Here is a 23131-nt window from a genome sequence, read left to right as displayed (position 1 = left end):
ATCTTATGCAAATAAATTTAATTTTACATTTTAATACGAAAAGTATGAGATAAGCAGAAATATAATAAAAAATGTTATGAGAAAAATAAGACATGACATAATAAAAAATAACATGAAAATGAAAATATGATTAAACCGTTTGAATATCTCATCTAAAAAACAATAGAATCATATGCGAACCCTAAATCAAATTATGATTGAAAGTTACGACCAATCTTTAAATATATTCATTAAAAATAAAGTGAAATAATTATTCAAATTCTCAACAGTATTAGTAGTTCATCGTCCAAAAAAGGAGTAGTCCAAAATCTGAACGTAAATATTTCTTAGTTCCAAGTTCTATCATACAAAATTACAAAGGCAAGACTTTCGATTTATTAAAAAAATTAAAAATTATATAAGCATTATTTGCACGACAAAGAGTTTTGGTCTTTTTTTTTTTTTTTTTTGTTCGAAAATTTGGTCTATGTTTTTTATACCTGTCTCAGTGTCTCATGAGAAGCAAAGCAAAAAAGGAAAGTAGAAGATGAAAAAGAAAACTCGGATTGGACTAACAGTTTCGGGGGATGCCCCGAAAGCTGCCCTTTTAGATCAAATTATTGCTGTTGTCAAGGCCCATTAAGCTGACAGCTAAGTAACCCGTAACATTTTGTGGGCCCAGGAAGCAAGGTTCTTGCAACATTTGCCCTTGATCTTTCAAATGAATGCATTAGAGTCGGCCCAGGATGCAAAGGGTCTTATAATTCTGTGTTTTGAGTTTTAGAATAGACACAAACTATGGAGGCATGGTTATGATGCGTATTCATAGTCTGATGTTTGGAGTAGGTGGCAGCATTATCTGTTGATATGCCTTCACATGCATTACTTTCCGATATCCATTTGCCCCTTTGAGAAGCTATAACTTTGGCTCAGTCGTCTAGACTGTAAAGTCCATCATCTGTTATATTTAAATATTTTATTTTAAAATATTTAATATTACAATAATACAAAAATTCATTATGATTTGAATATTAATATTTAAATATTATAATTTAAGCAATAGTATTAATAATTTCTTACATGTTATTTATTTTATTTGTATTGTTAAATTAATTTGTTTTATATTAATTTTTTAAAATTATTCTATTTTTAAAAAATTATATTTATCTTTACTCTACTTTAATTTAATTCTTATTATATTTGAAAAATATAAATATAAATTTATAGTCATAATTTATTCTTACTAATCCAATATCACAAAATGTCCAGTTTTTTGACAGGAAAGTCAATCGAGACATGCAATTTCCGTTTCAGAAAAAGTCAAAATCAGTTTTAACAGCTTAAACATTAGGTCATATCATAGAACATCGAGGCCATGCATGGACGAGACGTGTCATTTTCATTTCAGAAAAAAAAAATTCCACTAGCATTTAGCAACCAAAAATGCCATTAAAGATATAGGTTATGCATGTGCATAAATTTAACACAAAATTAGTCCCTTTCTTCAAGCTGGAAGCCATACTGATTCAAACATCAGATTTTCTCTATCTTTACCCTTGTCAAGCAAACCAATGTAGTGGTAAATGTTCAGTGCAAAGAAGAAATTAGCCTAAGAGGCAACCTAGAATGCTGACACCTCTTACTTTTTAACGTCTAAAACTTCCAACTTTGGATCACAAAACTGCTACAATTTTTAGTCTATGTGATCAAATGGAAGCGTTGCAACTTGCGAGGGAACTTTGGGAAATAATTAATGCATCCTTAAAGCTTTTATAGATTTGAAAAAAGAAAAATTAATTGCCGAATAAAAACATCTGGGTCAATTGATAAGCAAGAAAAATAGATGGAATCCAGATTGCCCTCAAACAAATAGCTCGCCAATCACTTACTTCACAGCAAAATCCATACAGTTGTATCCTTTTTCCTTCATAATTTTTCTCCGCAACCAAACGCAAACTATAGTTGAAGAAGAAATAAAGGTTTTAACACAAAAAAGGAAAAAAATATATCCATGGTAACCAAACATTTACAGCGCAATATAAAAAAATAATGGGATTTGATTGAGCAATTATTATTTATTACTCATCACTGATAATTATCAGCCGTTCCGGCTTCTCTTGGATCGGAAACGGCGTAGTTGCGAGAAGGTTGATGGAATTCCTACTTTTTCTGTTGCTGTGATAATGATTTGGAGGGAGGGAAAGTAAGTGGAAAGTTTCGTGAAGATTGATACTCGTGTAAAATGAAAACGAGATTATTAAAAGGTATTCATATTTTGCCCCTTCATTTCAATATATTAACGATTTTACCGTGATTAGCAAAATCCTTCCAATGCGACGCTCCTTGTATTAATGTAATGTATTTTAAAAATTTTCATTGCTATTGGATATAAATGAATCTTATCTTACAACAATAAATATTATAATTTACCATAATAATAATAATAGGCATAAACTACAACTTTTCTATTTTTCTTTAATTATGATTTTTTCATCCTTCAATATTATGATTCTTTAATGTAATTTTTAGGAAGTGGAATGGATTTCAAAATTTCAATTTTAATATTTTAAATTAATCTAAATTAATTGAGTAGATGATTGAAATTTAGATTTGGATTTTAACTTATTCTAAGCCTTAAAACATTCTTTTAAAATTAAATTATTTTAGGAGGATTTTAAACATTGTTATCTGAATCGAATTGAGTTGGCTGGTTGGACCAATAAACGACCAATGTATCAATTTGGAAAAATAAATTAGAACGATTGACCCAAAATTTGGTACATACCTGTTGATTAGGCGATTGAACCAAATTTTTTTAAGTTTTATTTAATAAAACCAGACGGATCTATAAAATAGATCGTACCAGTCAAACTAATTGAACCAATTGGACTAACAAATCGGTGACCTAATCAGTTTGACCACTACTTTGGTTTTAAAAACCAGACCAGACCAACTGGTTAAACAGACTGCACTAGGTATAAGTAGATTTACTTGGGTATAAATTAAAAGCCAAGGGATTAAAAATAAAATTGTGGAAATTATGGTAAAAATAATAATTTTAAATTTTTATATTGTATTAAATTTAGGTGCCTCCTCCACAAAATGAAAAAAATACACTTTTGTCCTTATAGTTTTCACTAGTTTCCAACCTAGTTCATATATCAATTTTTGACTTTACCTATCAATTCATATCCATTTCATATTCATAAATAATAATAATAATAATAATAATAATAATAATAATAATAATAATAATAATAATAATAAAACATTTCTTAAATTTTTGCCCTTTTAAATGATAAATTTACACTTTTAATCCATCTTTCATAGAATTATCATTATTCAATTGATAAACTTTTACTTTTGGAAATTTTGTTATTTATATTTTGACACTACTAACATTAAAATTTTTGAGTCTTACATTTAATAACAAAATCCACCCTCTAATATTTATACATTCTATCAATTTTAATTTTAGAAATATTATTTTCTAGTTCATTTTCTTACTTTCTTTAAGACTATCATTTTCTTTACTTGCTTCTATATTACTACGTCAAGAAGCTGGAAATGTTGGCATTCATTTGCAATAAAAGCTTTTGACACTAAAGTTTAGTTTCCTAATACTTTTTAAAAATGTTTTTGGAAAATAGTTAAAAGTTCAGTTTCTCAAAAAAAAAAAGTTTTAGATCAATTTTGATTTGAGAGAATAACTTTTCACTCAAAAATAATTTTTATTTAGAAGTTATTTTATTGTAAAAATACTTTTAAAAATAATACTAAACACCTAAGTCTAATAGTCATACAATGTTGTTCAACCAAATAGAAATAGGAATTTCTATTGCAACAAATTCAAGTTTGACTACCGCACAAATCATAATTTCATAAATCAATAATTTTTTTCCAAAGGGGATTACTTTGGGTGTAACTGTGTATGAGGAAATTCTATTTTTTCTTATTCTTTGTCACTGATTCATGAAGTTCTTTCTCATTATTTTTGCAATCAATGTTAGCAGTTTAAAAGCTTGATTCTCACGTGATCTATTATAATCTACTTGGGCATATACGTTTAGGGTTTACAAAATTTACAAAATATTTTAAAAATTAAAATTGTCATTTTCTGTTGAGGTTAAACTTTTTAATTTTTCAAGAATTTAAATTAAAATAATAAATTTTACAAACATTAAGTGCTAAATTTGTTGAATCTTTTATATTTAGATAATATAATTTTCAATTATTGAGTTTTAACTGTAAGTTAATTTCTATAAATTATTTATATTTTAATTTTTTGTAAATATTGTAATTTTTATTTTAAATAAAATTTAAAAAATTAATATTTATTAATTTGTAAATGTTGATGACTAAATTTTTATTTTTCAGACGTTAAGATAAGATTGCATATATAAAGACAATAAACTGAATTATATAATATTTATTTAGTAATAATTAACGATAATCAACATTAGTGAATCCAATAATCAGTTTGATATAATTTAGATTGCGATTATACGCATTGCCTTATTAATTTTACTTGAAATTGCCTTAACTAAAAAGTCTACTAAAAATATAATATATGATTTGTTTTTTCTGGGGGGCGTTGAAAGCATGTATTTTCAGAAGAAATACGTACCAATAAAAAAAGTAGCTGGGACGGTGGATTCAAATCAAGCGGTTCAAATGGATGTCTCATGGACTAACATGAGCCGTTGATATAATACTATATGGACGCGGCGCAGATCGGAAACATCAGGATCAAGTCAAAAGTAGTATCCTTGCTAAACAGAATCCGACTAGAGGAGAAAAAACGGAAAAAACAAAAAAGACCTCGACAAAACAGGAAAAGGAATGGCACAATCCCGTAATAAAACAAAAACCCAAGGGTAATGTTAGGAAGTTCATAATATTTAAATGAAAGCGACGTTTAAGATGAAAATATTAATAAAAAAGCAAAAAAAAAAAAATCCCTCTCTTCTCTTTATTTCTCGCTCTCTTTCTTTCTCTCTATTATTTCCCTAACGGTGATTTTCTCTTGGTGGTGTGGTGTTGCTTGTTCTTTTTTTTAATCACACTATCTCATCTTCACAGATTTTTCCTCTTGTTGATCTTCACCCAACTGTAAGTTGTTCCACCTTTTCCCTCTAGCAATCTGGAACCCTAAATCTTCATTTATGCTCTTCGATCTTTTTAGTTTAGTTTTATTTTTGTTAAGATCCTTGATTTTTTTTCTTTTCCAAATTGCATTAGGAAGTCCAGTAATCTGGATTTTTAAAGTTTTTTTTCTTGATTTATCATATGGCACGGAGGTAACTATTGGTTTGGTATTGGTTAGGAATGCGGTTGTTAATTGTTTTCGTTGGAGATATGATAATGTGTCTTTTTATGTTGATTTATTGAGCGGCAGGGGTTTATTTAATTGATTCTAATTCTTGGAAAAATTTTGGTTTTAGATTGTTTAAGTAGGGAATATGGAATTCTTGGGTTTATTTAATTGATTCTAGTTCCTGATTCAGGCAATCATGAGTGATGAGGGAGAAAAGACTTGCCCCCTTTGCGCCGAGGAGATGGATTTGACTGATCAGCAGCTCAAGCCTTGCAAATGTGGTTACGAGGTTTGAATTGCTCTTTTACTTTTTTTAAATTTGTTTGGCGATTCAAATCCGAAAACTAAGTAAAAAAACAAGTGAGAGAGTTGAAAGGGATGAGAATTGGTTGGTCATTGTTCTTATTTTTATTTCTCTCTGCGATAGATATGTGTTTGGTGTTGGCATCACATAATGGAAATGGCTGAGAAGGATGAGACAGAGGGGAAATGTCCAGCATGTCGTTGTGCTTATGACAAAGACAGGATTGTAGGGATGGCTGCTAATTGTGAGAGGTTGTCAAGCTCCCCTAGATCTTGTTCTCCTTAAAGATAGTGCAATATTTACCTGGCATTGTCTCATGTACTTTTTTTTTCTAAGCAGGTTGGTTGCTGAAATTAATTCGGAGAGAAAAAGTAAGTCAACAAAGGCAAAGACTAAATCATCTGAAGGAAGGAGGCAACTGAGCAGTGTGCGGGTTATTCAAAAGAATCTTGTTTACATAGTTGGGTTGCCACTTAATCTGGGAGATGAAGATGTACTTCCCATTTCCACGTTTCATATACTTGCATTTACAAGCTAACTGTTTTACTTGTATCATGATCTAAATATACAACTGTTTTCTGCAGCTTCTCCAACAGCGAGAATATTTTGGTCAATATGGAAAAGTTTTGAAAGTATCTATGTCTCGGACTGCAGCTGGTGTCATTCAGCAATTTCCAAATAATACATGTAGTGTGTAAGTGCATAAATCTCATCTATTTGATTTAAATCTTTCAAATATTAAGATATACCTGTCTGTATATTGGATCTTTAATAGAAGTATTTTATATTATGTAGCTGAGTTCTTTGAATAGGACCATCATATCTTATTAATTTGAAGATATTGTTTTCCTGCTGCTCTGTTGTTCTCTGTTATTTAGTTTTTTCTCTTTTGTTTTGCATTTGATTATCCTGTGTGCAGATATATTACTTATTCAAAAGAAGAAGAAGCAATTCGTTGTATCCGGTCTATACATGGATTTGTTTTGGAGGGTAGACCATTAAAGTATGAGAATGTTATGGAATTTTTTTTATTTTCTTAATCATGAACGAATACTTGGTCTTGGTTACAATATATAATACTTTGAATATTAATTTCAGGGCTTGCTTTGGTACAACAAAGTATTGTCATGCATGGCTGAGAAATGTGGTATGTTTAGAAGATATTTTTTGCTAATTTTTTTTTTAAGTTGGAGAAAGTCATTTATTGCTGCTAAGTTCAGAAAATAGGAATAAAGTGTAGTCTGAAGTGTTTTTTTTTCTCTGGTGGTATCAGCCTTGCAACAATCCTGATTGTCTATATTTGCATGAGATTGGTTCTCAAGAGGATAGTTTCACAAAAGATGAGATTATATCGGCATACACAAGGTATATTCATTCTAATTTTGCTACTCTAGTTGTAGTTGTTGCATCCAACTTTTAGGATTTCATTTCTCATGTTTCTATTGTATGAAACAAAATTTTATTTTACCAAATGTTTCTATAACAGAGCCTAACATTTTTAAAAGACTGTTGACAGCTTTTATTTATATTTTGCCTAATTTGTCTCTGGTATTTGGTTTTCTGTTGTCTTTGTTAAGACTTATTGGTCGTCATCTTTTCTTTTGTAATCATCTACTTTAAAAGAATCTCTTCGAAAATAGGTTAACTACTTTAGTTCTTGCAGTAAAAATAGAAGCTCTAAATCAAATTCTGGATTAATTGACTCCCTTTGATGTCTTTGAATTTTTTTTTTTTCAATTCCAAGCATGTAAACCAAGTTCTCCTTGAATTTTGAGTAATGCATTCTCTTAATTAGGACTTACTTAGTTGTTTAAAGGAGCAGGGTTCAACAGATAACTGGTGCAACAAACAATATGCAGTGGCGTGCTGGGAATATGTTACCTCTGCCGGTGGATGATTATTGCCCCACCCCCAGTTCTGCTTCTGCAGCAAAACCCATTGCTAAAAATGCTCCAAATGTAAGTTCATTTTTTTACCTTCCTAACAAAAATGGGAAGGTCAATTATTATATTAAAAAAAAACTAGGAAAACAATGATCTGCTCCACATGCAAGCAGACCTCCGTGCTTGTTGGTAGTTTGTTTTATCTTGGGTCACTAAAGAACTTTTTCCACAATGGTGTGAGTTGTTTCAGATGGCTTAGGTTAAGGCACTATGTATACTTGTCCTTGGCTCCCGCTCATGATTGTTATTGATTTTGTTGTGGTACAGAATACAACAGTGTGCATTCCTAAAGGTTCTCCGCCAAATGGAAGCACTGGAAGATCTGTTGCTCTTCCTGCTGGAGCGTCATGGTATGACATTTAATTGTTGTTTTCTTTTGTTATGTCTATTTCTGTGGCTAAAAGTTCTGACATTCTGCCAGGGGAATGCGTGCTTTAAACCATCCTCAAACAGCTGGTTTAGCGTCATCAAATGGACCGTCTAAGCAGAAATCTGATATGGTTAGAAGCGCATTACCATTTTCATCTGCACTAACAAACACAAATCAGAATTACCCAGTACATGGAGATGTTATAAAGAAGTCATCTGAGGAGATTCATGATATGCAAATGAAGGGTAAACAGCAGAATGCTGATTTGGATTGTCAAACAACTGTTCTAGAGAAACCAACTACACTTGGTATAGTTTCCGCTTCTAAGTCATTGAGCTGCCAGTTATCTTGTCCACCAGTGTTCAATCATTACGAACAGGGAATTAATATGCCATCAACTGTTACAAACACCACCTTTTGCCATGCGGAGCAGTCTTTTATTTCTTCTAGTGAAAAACCAGGATGTACTGGCTCTATTGATGGGAAGATACACAGCTTGTTCTCTGATATGCAGAAGTTGACAGTAGATAGGAATGTCTATGGTGGACCATCTGATGTACTTAGACCAAGCAGTGCAGATTCTGATCATGGATCGAGCGGCTCACCTAGTAATCAGTGCTTACAACAATGTTATACTGAGGATTACCGAGAACCTTTAAGTTCACTAGCCATTGGGAGAACTGTGACGTCTCCCAGTGGGTTCTGTGTTTCTAAACAGCAGTTTGATTGGATAAATGATAGACAAACTCAACCAGTGGCTAATAGAAGCTCTGAAGTGGAGGAAGACATATTGTCTTTTGATAATCAAAGACTCAACGATCCAGAAGTAATTAGCCGTTCAAGTTATGTTCCAAATTCACCAATATCACTTCATTTATCAAACCAATCTAGGTCCCATTCGTTTCAACGTGGTGCTGTTAATTTGGATGCTGATGCATTCAATGTAGACAATAAAGTTAGTGACAGTTTGCATCTTCATGGATCAAGTGTTTCTTCTTTATCAAATGGATACCCTGAGAAGTACATAAGCAGTAGTATCGGTTCTGATATTACCGTAGATGGGTATCATCTGCTTCCAAGTGAGGGGAAAGGGAAGCAGATTGGAAGATTCCTTGGTTATGTTGAGGGCAATGATGCTAAAGAAACAGGAGAGAGCAGTATAATTTCTAACATATTGTCACTAGATTTTGATACTTGGGATGAATCCTTAGCTTCTCCTCATAACTGGGCTAAATTGTTGTGTGACACTGTCAAGCAGCCAAACACTCTCAAATTATCTACTTCCTGGAAAGCTCCAAATAATGGTCAGTCCAGATTTTCATTTGCAAGACAGGAGGATTCCAAATATCATCCATTTGATATGGAGTCCTCATTTAGTCTTTTTGGGCAAATGCCACAGAACCCTTCTAGCCAGGATTTTGCAGAAAGCACGGATCTCTATCAAAATAAGTTTGGAATTTCTAATGGTTTTTCATCTCATCACTTTGCGGAATCTGACTATGCAATCAGCAGTCCTTCAGTGTTTTCTTCTAACAAGCTTTCTGGTGAGTGTAGGAATTTACTCCACTTTTGCTATCTTCGTTTCAATTCTATTATTGAATTTGGTGAACTGTACTTTCTCTGTATGTTGTTTAATAACAATGCAATAAGTTTTTTGATAGTTTGATCTTTAACAGCATTATGTATATGTTAGCTTGTCATTTTTTTTGTATCCACTGTTTTCTTCTCTACCTGAAATTTGTTTTATTCTGGCCTCTGAGTAACACCAAGTGACTTGCTTTTTTCTTGTTAAAAATTTTAATTTGTTGTCTTTTTTTTTTTTAAATCTCCAAGTTTGATATTGATGTAGTCTGTTTGATTTTGTCTAGCAGTTTCAAGACCTCAAATTTCAGCCCCTCCTGGTTTCTCTGTTCCTAGCAGGACACCGCCTCCAGGCTTTTCTTCTCATGAGAGAATTGACCATGCCGATGACACCACATCTGGTAAGTTTGCTTTTTATCATTTGGCTCAAATTTATATTTGGAATTTCGTTTCTAGCAAATTAATGATAACTATTTTTTTATGTAGGAAACAATTTGGGGGACTGTTCATCGCTGTTAAGAAATTCTTATCAGGCTCTGGCAAGTGGTGGGATTGGTGGCCCTGGGGATATAGAGTTTATGGATCATGCTATTTTAGCAGTTGGTAAGGGTAGACTTCAGGGAGCACTAAACAGTTCAGGCTTAGACATGAGATCAAATTTTCCACCACAGTTGGATCCCTATGAAGATGAGGCCAGATTTCAACTATTGATGCAGAGATCCCTTTCTCCTAACCAAAACATGAGATATGATGGTGGGGATGGCTTTCCTTATTTTGAAGGGATTTCTTCTGGGCTAATGGATCAATCACAAGTGAACAAAATCTACCCATTTGCTCAGCTGTCGCTCCAATCAAGAAATACAAATGGTCACTGGGATGGATGGAATGAGGTCCAAGGTGGAAACGCTATTGGTGTTGCTAAGCTCCTCCAAAATGAGAGACGGGGGTTTAACAAGTTTTATTCCGGTTATGAAGATTCTAAGTACAGGATGCCCACTTCGGGTGATCTGTATAGTAGAACATTTGGGATGTGATTGCTTCCAGAAGTTGGAACGAAGTTGTTGCATAATTGGCATTTCTTTGCTAATAAGAATTTTTGTGCAATCTTGCATGCATGCCGAGTCTCCTTCGGCAGCCTCATGAAGGATAAATCTCCTGAATCCTTGTAACCGCTGACCAAGCCAGAAAAGTTCCATCTGAAGAAACGTGCAGGTATTGAGGGAATATTTGAAGTTAATGCTTTTTGTTCATTCCTGTTGTGTCTGCACCTGACTTCTGTAAAAGCCTACATCTTGTTGTGTTAATTGATTGGGGTTTTCTTGAATATTGCAGGTGAAGCGAACTTCCGTTATAATCTAATCTATATATATAGTTTGATTGTACCTCAGAAGTATAAGATTAAAAAAAGAAAGGGTTTTAACTGGCAGGCAGGTTGATCCACTCCTGGTGCCTAGTGTTTTGTACTAAATACCTCCTGAAGTAAAATTTGGTGGTTGCTTTTGGCTCTGGCAACTTAAATAGTTCTTTACATATTATTATTAATGAATTTAATTAATTAAATTAATAGGGAGTTGGTATGTGTATTTTACAGTGGCGTTTCGTTGGCAACCTTTGGAATCCCAAATCTCGGGTAAGTATAATCTTTTTCCTGTTAATCTGTGAGGGGTGAAGTTCTGTATAGTAGTGGGCCAAGCTTTGAGGCCGAATTGGTCATTGTCTAAACGACAAGGTTACATATTTCCCCGAATCATTTCGTCTTTTTTCTTTTTGCTCCGTCTCTTAAGAGTCTGTACAGGCATATTCTGGAAGCAACATGGCTCCGTTCAATCTATAGAATAAGATGATCGTTTCTGTTCTTTGTTTTTTCTTGCTTTACAAAATTATTTATTTTCTATTTGGCGACAATTGTCACTAAATAATAAAATCAAGGAGGAACTCTTGATATGTCTTTATATATAAATCTTTGGGATTATAATACTAGATTGGCTATTTTGTTGGATATTCTCAAGTGAAGACAATACCCAAATGTGTAGAATGGCTAAACAAGATCAGTTTGGTACTGATGTCCAATATTAAGGAGAAAGGTGAGCAGAGGAAACAACACATCAAAATTTGGGTAAAGGGGGAATACCATTTCAACTGCAATTTGTAAGAATCCCTTTTGCAACTTTCGGGAGCTGAAGCAGGGCCCATCCATCCAGTTAAATAGGATTGGGGTTTCTGCTTTCATTCAATTTCATCATTCATAAATTCGGTCCGGTTGGAGTTGGATCCTCTCTTTTTAAAAAAAAATCGATGTCAGAACCATTTCGTTGCGACATTCGTTTCACTATTATTATCAACACAGAACAGAAACTTTAACTGAAAGAACAAAAGGAAAGCAGAAGCATGAGAAACCCTAAATCCATCTCTGGTTTTTTTTGTGGTGAGGAAACGAAAGGTTGCCCATCAATTTGGGAGGTGGGTGTCTTTCACACATTAATTGTGTTGGTATTTGGGGATGCAACCCAAGCCCACACAATCCCCCCGCCCCCAAAAAAATGAGTGGAGGGGAGATCAGTGAAAGATTGATAGATTTGGAGCAAATGAAAAAGGCGGTGGGGTTTGGGTCCACCACCTCTTCAATCATCATAACTCGTATGACTTTTTATCAGAAACCAGCATCGTAATAATAACCATTGTATGAAACGTACTGTTTTTGCTTTGTCGATTTGTTTGATTGTTTTGAGAACCAAGTCTTAAACTTTGCATACATTATTGTGGTATAAACCATGAAAAGAAGACAATTGATTGCCTGGCTAAATCAGCCTTAAAAGGCCAATTTTTTAAAGTTTGGTTTTTTTTTATTTTATTTAGGAAATAATAATAATAACTTAAAACAATATAAAATAAAAAATATTAATGTGATTGAGGAAAAATTAAACTTAAGACTTAAGAATTAAATTTAAATAAATAAAAATATTAATGCAAGTAAGAGAGAAATCGAACTTAAGATTCAAAAATAAAAATAGTAACATTTAATTATATGATTAAAGAAATTAATTACATTAAAAAGTAAAAATTATAACTTAAAAAGAAAACCAAATCTAATTGAGCACACTTTCACACGCACTCTAAAAAAACAGACTTATTTTCCTAAATAAAAAAAAACCAAACCTAAATGACTAATTAAAAAAAATTCTATTAATTTAGCCTAATTGCCTTGTCTCCTTTAATTACTAAAAATATCTCCTCCACTTAATTCCTACTTATATGCATCCGAATCAGTACTCAACAACCTCAACCTAATCACTATTTCTTTTTACGGACATAATTAATTAAAAGATAAACTACACCAATTCTCTCTATTAAAATTACATTTCAATCACTCAATTTATAAAAATTATATACTTGTTACTAAAGTTATAAAAATTTACATTTCGATCATTCATCCTTTAAGAAAATGACATGGCACGTTAATTTAAAAAGATAATAACCAATTTAGCCTTTGAACTATAACTAAAATAACACTTTTAAATAATTTCTTAATCATAATTTTAAAAAATTTAAAGGATAAATTACTCAAATAGTCACCCAAATTTTAATGCATTCCTATTTTGATCACTGATTTCTTTTTTTGTTAATTTAGCCACTTCCTTAAGTTTAATTGTAATTATAAATCACTTCACTGTTGAAATGCTTTAGTCAATGAATGGAATGTTACTTCACTGTTGAAATGCTTTGGTCAATGAATGGAATGTTGATGTGACAGTCTTTTTATTGGTATAATAGCAAACTTAGCATTTAACACTTTACTCATTCTATCAAGTTGATCTTAATTTTAGAAAATTTCAACAAATTTAACCGTCGACATTTGCACAATTTTCAATTTAGTCCAAATTCAAACATTTTATAATTTTAAAAACTTAAAAATATATATAATTTATATATAAAAGACTTAAAAATATAAAATATTTTTAAAAAATGAAATTACATAAAGGCTTAATTGCCATTGATCCTAACTCTAAAATATTCAAACTTCAAATCACAAAACTAAAACATGTCAACTACAAACTCCAAAAAAGAAGTTAGAAATAAAAGATAAAAAATGTGAAAATGGAGCTTCTTCACTCAACAGTTGTTTTGAAATTAGTTTCACCACAAATTTTTTTTTGGGTGAAAAGAACATGAACAGAAAGGCTAGTTAAAAGGCTTTAAGATAAACTAAAATCTTTATCCTGTTGGATAGGCGTAGCCACCACATCAGGGGGTTTCAAAAATCTGGAGGAAGGTCTGTCAAGAGAGGCTGATCTTCGCTAGATTGTTAGCAACTAGATTATACTCTCTAGGAAAATACATGATTTCCCACTGTCCTTCAGAATGCAAAACTCTTTTGACTCTTCTAAGCAAGGTAATACCGGAGTCCACATTTTCTTCCATATTTAAGGCCCTGACCACTTCCATATTGTCTGTCTGGATCCTCACTCTCTTATACCCCTTATTTAAAAGAATGAGGATGCCATCAAGAATACCCCTTATTTGAACTCATTTTAAAATGATTTTCTATTTGACTGAACTTCTTTATCTTAAATTGTAATACCCAAAACTCACAGGCATGAGAAAAGTGCAATATCGGGCCTCCGTCTTAGTGAAATGGGTTCTTAAATAATTATTAGAAATATTTATGAGACTAGTGGTGTGCCTAATTAGGTGAATTTAGCTTAATTAAGAGTAATTGGAAAAAAGAACTAAAATGAATAAAGGGTAAAAGTTGAATTGTAGATTAAAAGAAAATAAAAAGACCAAAATGACAAATAGGCCATTTAGCATAAGTTGAGGCGGCAAACAAAACAAAAATCTAAGATTTTGTTTGTTTAATTAATATAAACAAATAGATTAGTTATAAATTTAATTATGTTAAATTATAATAATTATATTATATTATATTATATTATGAAATAAATAAAATAAGGACAAATGGATGGTGATGATAATATACAATTGTAAAATATATGTGTGCACAATTGTAATACATATATTTGTTATTAAATAGATATTTATTATTATTATTTAATTGATATTAAATTATAAATTAAATTAAATAGTTGACAAATGCAGGTGATGACAAAACACGTGTAATAAATATATGTAAACATTTGTAATATAATTATTTATTTACTTATATTTTAAGCTAAAATATTTATTATAATAATTATTAAATTAATTTATTATAAATATCATATTATGAATTGAATTAAATTAAAGCCAAGTGTATGGTGGTAAAAATATACAAATGTAATAATAGTATTTATACATTTGTAATATATTTATTTAATTACTTTTTATGTAAATAGATATTTATTATATTATATTATTGTTGTTGTTGTTATTAACTAATACATATATATTTAATAAAGTAAAAAAAAAACAAAACAAAGAAGAAAAGAAACAGAGAATTCGAAACATGGGGAAAAGAAAGAAGAAAAGGAAAAGAAAAGGAAAAATTAAGGTTTTGAAGCTCAAAGCTTTAATTGCTAATATCGCACCTGAGGCATCCGCAAAGAAAGGAAAAGAAAAAGTGAATGAGGCGTAGACACGAGAATCATGGTTTGTATTACTATAATTCAAATCTATTTATTATTAATTGTTATATTTTAATTAAAATGCAAGGTAAGTAAAATTAGGTAAGCAATTGAAATGATAATATTGATTTGAATGAAATTGATTAAAAATGTTTATGGGTATTGAAATTGAATGTGAACAAATTGAAAATTAAAAGTGATTTGAATTAAGTAATTGAATTATGAATTATGTGAATATTTGAAAGTATATTGATTGGAAACTAAAAGTGATTTGAATTGAATGAAGACAATATGTGAGTATTTGAAAAGTATTTAGTAATTTGAATTTGATTGGAATATGAATTGAATAAAAGTGAATTAAATTATGAATATGTGAATTGTGTATTGATTGAAAAGTGGTTTTAATTGAATCCAAGTATTATTATATCTGAATATCTTTAAATATGTATTGGTATTGAATTATATATTGATTAAAAAGTGGAAAGTGAATTTGAAATAGAAAAATAATTTGAATATCCTATTAACTAGTCGGGTTGAGTCGGATATAGTTAACATGCCATAGGATTGGAAGAGTACGAGAATTGATCGACTTTGCCGATCAGGCACTGTATGTGTCGTATTAGGTACCACGTGTGTTGTTTCAGGCACTTTATGTGACGTATACTGCTTTTGATATATTGATCAGGTAATGAGTATCGTTTTAGGCACAATATGCCGTACTGGTGTGTTTGGTTGGAATCCGTGTATCTGCCAAGATCCAAGTTTGTTAATAGGGTGAATAACTGAAATGAGAAAATTAAATAAATTTGATTGATCGTACTATTAAAAATATGATTAAGAAATTATGAGTTGAATTGTGAATTGAATTGAGACGCGAGATTTGAAGCATAAACTTAAGGTTCATGAATTTGTTAAAATATCGAAATAAGAAGTGAAAATAGAGTGAATTGGAAATAATGAAATAGTGTATGAGTTAATTGAATATAATCATATGATTTAATTATAATTATTTTATTGAAAATGTTGGTTTAAATAATTATTGAAAGACTAATATTGTAAGGTTTTAGATATGAAATAGAATAGGTTATTGAATTGAGATATAGAAATGAAATATATGAAATAATGATCTTATGAAATGGTTATTGATGAAATGCATGAAATGAATATTGATATAGTAAGAAGATATATAAATTAAAATGAAGAAAAACTATTTAAGATACATATTGCTAAGAAAATTTAAAGTTTTAAATGCAAGAATGATTTTTTAAAGTAAAATAGTGGTAAGATTAATTGTGCATATTTATTGTTTTTACTTAGTAATACCACTAGTGTATACTCAACGTACGGTTTGTTTCCGTGCGCAGATTACGTACAGAAATTTTGAAGAGTTCTATTTGAGATTACGAGCCTTCATCTCATCACATCTTCAAGCAACAAGAGGGTACGTTTTAAAATTTTGAATAGAATTACATATACTTAGGAAAAATCAAGAATGTTTCAAGTAGTAGTAAAGACTAAATTATATTATTTGTTCGTTTTTATGTTCTAATATATTAGTGCTTAGCCAAGAATTACTTTGGCACTAAGTATAATATTCTTATATCAAGTTCTTGAGTCGAACATGGTATAAGGGTGTTACATAAATAAGTATTTTACCTCTCATATGATTTTTCCATATGAAAAGTTTAATTCATAGGGAGAAGAGGAGGTAAAAATTGGAACAAAATATCAATTGATTCTTCAATCTTCAAAATAAGAAATAAAAAAATTTCTATCATTAGATGAGAAAAAAAAATTCATGGAAAGTTACAATTCTCATTGCGAAATAGTGCATCCACACGTCTCCGTTGACATTACTTTTCGACTGAAAAGTTAAGAAATAACTATCAAGACTTTAAACTATTCAAACACATATTTGTTAATAACAAAAATTAATTCCTTCCATACGGATTTTTAAAAAAATAATAAATGACTAATTATAAAATATGTTACAAAGATTCATAGGTTGTTTGGATTTACAAATCTGGTCCACCTTGAAGGGAAGCAACACAAAGTAAAGGAAAGCAAACTTTTCCAACAATGGTGGGGCTGCTTTTCCAAATTTACCAAAGCTGTTTGCTGTTGTACTTGCAATCCCCCGCACCTGTACTTGTCTAACACAAAGTATGCTACAGTCAGACATTATAATTTGGGGACGGTTGGGTGGGACCAATCATCCTCAAAATACCTTTTCCAACTCTACATCCCATATTAAACCATTTTTTTCATCAAAAGATCCTCCAGTAACAACACATGTCCCACCTTTTAAGCAAAGACCTCACTCTCACAGAAAAAGGACATAAAGGCTAAACAACAAAGATGAAGCATGCAGCACTCTGTAGTTCAAGTAAAATCACATGAATCAGAGAAACCAAATTGGGGTGACATCAAACTCAAAAACCAGCCTCGTGTCACCGGGCCCCACATTCCCAAAGGCGATTCTCCACTCTAATCCCTAACTCTCTCCACCACTCCTACCCGAGGAATTGTTTGTCGCTTGAAATATAGCGATCAAATTTATATAACCTTAAAAAAGAAAAAGACTTTCCTGTTCCTAAGGAATCAGATTTTAAAATAGAAAATATATGAAACAAAAAATGCATCTCACAAAATCACTAAACAAGGTTCAACCGGCCTTAATGCCTACACGGATAGGAATCCAACTACCATTTCCTTGATGTATATCCAACACGGTATACATTTTCCGTTCATAAAAAAAAGTTAGAATCTATTCAGTCTAAAAGTGTATCAAATTAGTGTATTTGAATCACCATCACTGTTAACTGTCGCATTTCTGTTGCAAATGGCTTAAGGTGGTGGCTGCATCTGAAAATTGATTTCAGCGGTGTTGGTGGCAGTTGCAGTTGACGACGTAAAGCATAGATTTTGGGTCATTTGATTGATAGGTTTCGGTGCAGCAGGAGTGATAGCCAAGTAGGAGAATCCTGATGATGCTGCAGTAGAGAACAGTGGTGTTGCTGTTGCGCTGAATTGACTACGCATTTGACATGTCCAATTGGGGGGGCCTTGCGGAGGACCGATATCAACTCTTCTCACCATTGCCCTTTCCTGCAATTTGGGTACTATACATAAGATCAAACTGAAATTTGTTGAAGATGAAGTAAAAAGATAAGACTTAACAAGAAATTTTTTTAAACCAACAACACACCACGTCCATGAAATACAGATTAAGTAGGTAGCCATTGTTTTGATTCTATTTAGTGTCAGGATCACATCTTGTTTACCAAAAACATATTGATCATATAAAGCATAAAGTCCCTAAAACTACTTACACACACAATTAACATTCCAATCTATGATTAAAGCCTTCAAACTTACACATACAATTAACACCCTGGTTTGCAGCATAGCAATAAGTTCACTACAGCAACTAATTTAGGCAGGATGTATTAAACTGAACTAACAACATAGGGTAAGTTTAGTAAGTACTACTAAATGATTGGGATGTGGTTATTCGCTGATTTTCTATGCAAAGGTCCAACTGATGAAAGGACTGAACAAGGTTTAAAGATCCAGAAGCAGTGCAATGAGGTTTTTTTACCTCACTAGGAAAGCACCTAGGATATACACTACTCCACAAAATTGGCTGATCTGATGTCCCCGCTAACCCTTTGTAAGCTGGACCTACTGTTGCTGCAGCAGGGTTCTCTGCCTGCAAAAGTAAATCATGGAGACCAATCATGATTTTGACTGTCATTCAACACATGCCATGTATGTTGGTTGAAGCTAGCTAGAACCATTCCATCCTCAAGCTCACACTAGACGTCAGAAGTTACTAGTAGGTTGAACAACTATCCTCTGAATGTGCTAAAAGTAATACAAGTAAATTAGATTCGTTCAATTAAGAAGTTACCCTCAAACTCTTGCCGCCATTTATGTCAAAAGTGCCAGAATGGAAATGAGGATGCTCCTCATTTCCAACGGAACCGTTGCCAACAGGTGGAGATATCCCCAAGTTCAGATCAAGGTTGTGAGTATTGCCTACGTGAAAACAGCATATAAACACAAATTAAATAACCTTGATTTGAGGGGAAAATAATTATACAAAACATTGTAGTCACATATTAAGAAGCAACAAGTAACAAATTATACCTTCATTACTGGTATCCAAGATTATATCCCCTTCATATGACCTCGGCTCGAAGTTGGTTACTGCTTCCCTTCCGTTACATTTGATAGCCGCCTTGTCATAAGCCCTGGTTTTCAGAAAAATCAAAAGGGAGACGTGTTGGATGGAACCCTATTGAGGTTGAGAATTGAGGGTAATAAATTCAGTATCAGGAAGATTGTAATTCATGATCATTAGGACCTTGCAGCTTCTACTTCACTGTCGAATAGCCCGAGATAAATATACCTGCAAGCAAGCACCGTAACCCCCAAGATGAAACACCATCCCCAATTATTTTTCCTTTTTTTTTTCTTTTTAGGCATCTTAGAATTGTTTTTCCATTCAAAGACAAATCCGAAAAACAATCCCACTGAGAACTAAATTTTTGAAGAAAAATCAATTCCCAAGGCGACACTCAAAACGTTCCACATGTTTACTCCTAAACCATAGTATGTTTGATACAAAAATGAAATTTCCATAAACAAGTGTCCTCACTTTTTGCCTAGGAATTGCCCCATCCGTGCTTCCCACCGGCCACATTTGTGCAGTGTCACACCTCGATATTTAGAGCTTCCCCTCGAAAAACCAGTACTCTGCCGCCGAAGTATGTGCACAAATTCTTCCTTAGTAAGATTCTTCATCTGTCCAAAAAGAAACAAATTCCAACCTGTTCAAGCAATTTAACTTTTACAGTTCAAACAATCTAACTTATACGTTTCATCAAATTCCAACCTGTTTCATATCGTCCTCATAATCACTGAGGCTGAAATTAATATCAGCATCAACCCCTCGAAATTTAATAGCCGCTCGATCATAGGCTCTGAAACAAACAAGCCCAGATTTTAGAAGGAAAAAAAAAACTAAACTAAAGTTCATAATCTAATTTAAAAAATTATTTTCCAGTGATTTACCTAGCTGCAGAATGAGCTGTGTCAAATCCACCTAGAAAAATTAAAATCCAACCGAAAAGTTCGATAAAAACATTCCGAGATTAAAAACAAAAAAATTAATTCCCAAAATTATATAGTTATCATCTAACAATCAAACAAAATTAACTAATTATATCCATACCCAAATATACTTGTTTTCCACAGTCCCTGAAAAAAAAAGTAAAAAAAAAAAAACTGAGCAAAGATTTCAAAACAAAATTCAATTTAAATTCAACTACTGAACCGACCAAGTCAAAATTCAGTTACACATAGTAGCCAATCAGAAAATCCTCTTCAAATTGGATCAATTAAAAAGTGAAAAATTACCAAATATGAGATTCCCATCTTCCAGTTCTTCTATAGAAAGTCACTCCTCGGTACTGCGAGCTTCGAGAGCGAGGTCCTCTACGGCTTTTCTTCACCGTCATCTGTGATGGTTGCTGTTGTTGCATCACCCGTGGGTCAGCAACTTCTTTTCTCTCGAACGAAAGATCGATCCATTTATTGTAGTTACTACTTCCCGAACTCTGCCCTTCGGGGCTTCGGAAATCCTCTCCTACTCGCTTCACCGGAAATAGTTCCTTAGTAACCACCACCGGTGCATCGTCGTTTCCGTACTCGGTTTCTCCACTCCCGACTTTCAGTATGTCGAAACTTAGAGTGAACGCGTCTCCGTTGGCGCGTGTGGAGCACGACTCATCATCATCGTTTACGATTGAGGAATTCGAGGTTTCGGATTCGTCCATTTGGTTTCCACAATATTCTTTGAGCTTATTAGTAACCAGAGTCACACAGGCAGAGTCTTGAGTCGACGCGACATTGAGATTAAGATCTAGCATTTCGTGTTAGCTTCCTCGTCGAATTAAGCTTTGTCTCGGAAATCCTTTTTTTTTTTAATAAAATAAAAATAAAAAATCCTTTTAACTTCAGAGCTTCAAAAACAAATAATCAGTCAGGAGTCAGGGCTTTATTTTCCCCACTGAAAATAATCAAATCCTACGGGAGAAACCGATTCGATCACAAAAAACGCCGGACTTGCAGCTTCAAAAAAAGAAAAAATAAGAAAACAAACACTTGGGTTCCCTTGGGCTAGACGGAGGATGATGAGAAGAAGAAAGGACAGACGGCGTCGTATGGAAGCAAAGGAATTTTAAAATGAGGCGCGCATTATTCAATTACTCGGCGATCATCTTATAACAGAAGGAGATGATCGTCGACTAACTGATTCCGCGACAAAGAAGAGGAAGAAGAGAGCGAGTAGGCGATGGGACGTATGAAAGAGCATTACAGAATAGAGACTCCATTTTTAAGAAGGTGCAGCGTAATATATAAACATTTTCTCACTCTTTTGGGCACCGGATTATGCGGTTACCGGTTTCTCTGATATTGTTAAAAATTCAACATCTATATTCTATGAATACATCTCCAATTCAGAGTTAATTAAATTTTAAATATATATTATTTTTATAAAATTATTAGAAGACAGCAATGTCAATACAGGTATTTATAGATTACATAATTTTATTTTTCTTTAAATTAAATAAGTAAAAAATAAAAGAGCTTAAAATAAATTACTGGTTAAATTAGAAATCTTAAGATTGTTTTACGTGCGGTTCGTTTCACAATGTTTAGGTTATTTCCTTTTCTGGTTATGTTACATAAACTAGTAAATATTATGTTTGGAATCTCACCATTTTCTCCTTAAAGTTTGATGAAAACAACCACTAAATTCGTAAGGTTTATTTATTCAATTTTATATTCAATAAATTTAATTAAAAATAGTAATATCAATATAATTAATTACAAAATAATTTCATTATTATATTATAAAATAACTTTTTTCATAATCAACTATCCCTCACTCACTGATAGTAATAACTAATCACCCAATAATAACTATAAGTAAAATTAATTATCATAAAGCATAATTATATTGATTTAGTAATAACAAAAATATAATAATAAAATTTATAAATTGTCTACAGATGGTAGGATGTAAACCAAAATAATTATAGACTAAGAACCTACATATTGTTTTCATATAGTTTTAAGTTTATTTTAAATAACTATTGTCGATGATAATTATATTTTTTCATGTTAAAATTTATATTGAGAGAAATTCTTTTCTTCATTTTTTAGCTTTTATATTTTGGTCAGTTAGAATTTTCTAAACAATGATAACCAATTAAATTTATAAAAAAATAATTTAATAAAATTATTCAAAATCAAATATTTTATGAAAGAAACCAAAATATATTATTTTTATAGCACTTTAAAGTGAAATTATTTTTTTTTATTTTGTAAGTTAAATAGAAAGTACATAGATAAGGTTTTTTTCCTGATAAAAGTTTGTATCGATCATAATAATTGTGTTTGTACATTTAATATCTTTATTAATAGTTTTTGTTCAAAATAAAGTAGTTTCTCTTTGCGCACTCAAGAAAATAATATAAAACGGAAATTTTATATATGGATTACAAATGGAAGCAACCTTCTACCTACATTGATCGTACAGTTGTAGGAAAATATAAATAATTGACTATTTTTCCAATTATTTCCTCAAACGTTATTTAAAATAAAACCAAAAAGAATCAGCAACCTTTTTTTTTTTTTTTGAAAGGAAAGCTTTCAGCCTCTCTCAATCTACTAATTTATAATAATAATAAATGGTACATACAAATTTATCGACTTTAATTCCAATTAATTAGATATTCCGACAAAAATTGAATAGCCAATTTCATATGGTCCTTCACTGGTTCTGACTGTACCAAATATTTGCCTTTCCTCTTCGTGTTCCACGTGTTAATTATTTAATGAGGATGCATTCAAGTAGTCGTAGCCACTCTACTTTCCATTAATCAGTTGCCTCGTGTCCAAACTTGGGTTTTTTACCCAATTGGGTTAAAAAAAATTAAAATAACAAAATAGAGTATCTGATACATTATTTACGAAAATGAGTTGTTTTTTTAGGTTGAGCCT

The 23131-nt window shown here is 31.8% G+C and overlaps 2 protein-coding genes across 9 annotated transcripts; one reads left to right on the top strand and one right to left on the bottom strand.

Annotated features, from left to right (window-relative positions):
* The first annotated feature begins 4885 nt into the window (after nucleotides 1-4885).
* Nucleotides 4886-11454, top strand: LOC108453512 (uncharacterized). 5 transcript variants are annotated; one of them, XM_053028893.1, is made up of 15 exons: nucleotides 4886-5091; nucleotides 5487-5585; nucleotides 5724-5851; nucleotides 5940-6093; nucleotides 6185-6294; nucleotides 6520-6603; nucleotides 6699-6747; nucleotides 6874-6965; nucleotides 7423-7558; nucleotides 7811-7893; nucleotides 7965-9457; nucleotides 9782-9895; nucleotides 9981-10706; nucleotides 11086-11124; nucleotides 11279-11454. In XM_053028893.1, the coding sequence occupies exons 2-13, from the start codon at nucleotides 5493-5495 to the stop codon at nucleotides 10526-10528; spliced, it is 3084 nt and encodes a 1027-aa protein (XP_052884853.1). In that variant the 5' UTR covers nucleotides 4886-5091; nucleotides 5487-5492; the 3' UTR covers nucleotides 10529-10706; nucleotides 11086-11124; nucleotides 11279-11454. The 5 variants fall into 5 exon arrangements, with proteins under 5 accessions (XP_052884853.1, XP_052884855.1, XP_052884852.1 ...); XM_053028895.1 differs by having other exon boundaries at nucleotides 9785-9895; nucleotides 11086-11454; XM_053028892.1 differs by having other exon boundaries at nucleotides 11086-11454.
* A 6184-nt stretch (nucleotides 11455-17638) lies between these two features.
* LOC108450753 (ethylene-responsive transcription factor RAP2-7-like) lies at nucleotides 17639-21482 on the bottom strand. 4 transcript variants are annotated; one of them, XM_017748511.2, is made up of 10 exons: nucleotides 20480-21482; nucleotides 20295-20320; nucleotides 20135-20165; nucleotides 19956-20043; nucleotides 19719-19864; nucleotides 19425-19469; nucleotides 19208-19311; nucleotides 18969-19096; nucleotides 18657-18767; nucleotides 17639-18163 (listed from the first exon to the last, which is right to left on the bottom strand). In XM_017748511.2, the coding sequence occupies exons 1-10, from the start codon at nucleotides 20989-20991 to the stop codon at nucleotides 17903-17905; spliced, it is 1452 nt and encodes a 483-aa protein (XP_017604000.1). In that variant the 5' UTR covers nucleotides 20992-21482; the 3' UTR covers nucleotides 17639-17902. The 4 variants fall into 4 exon arrangements, with proteins under 4 accessions (XP_017604000.1, XP_017604001.1, XP_017604002.1 ...); XM_017748512.2 differs by lacking the exon at nucleotides 19425-19469; XM_017748513.2 differs by lacking the exon at nucleotides 18657-18767 and having other exon boundaries at nucleotides 20480-21119.
* Nucleotides 21483-23131: the final 1649 nt, after the last annotated feature.

This window comes from Gossypium arboreum, chromosome 5 (genome assembly GCF_025698485.1).
Source record: "Gossypium arboreum isolate Shixiya-1 chromosome 5, ASM2569848v2, whole genome shotgun sequence".
NCBI lineage: Eukaryota > Viridiplantae > Streptophyta > Magnoliopsida > Malvales > Malvaceae > Gossypium > Gossypium arboreum.
Note: the sequence above shows the minus strand (reverse complement) of the source record. Positions and strands in the feature narration are given on the sequence as shown.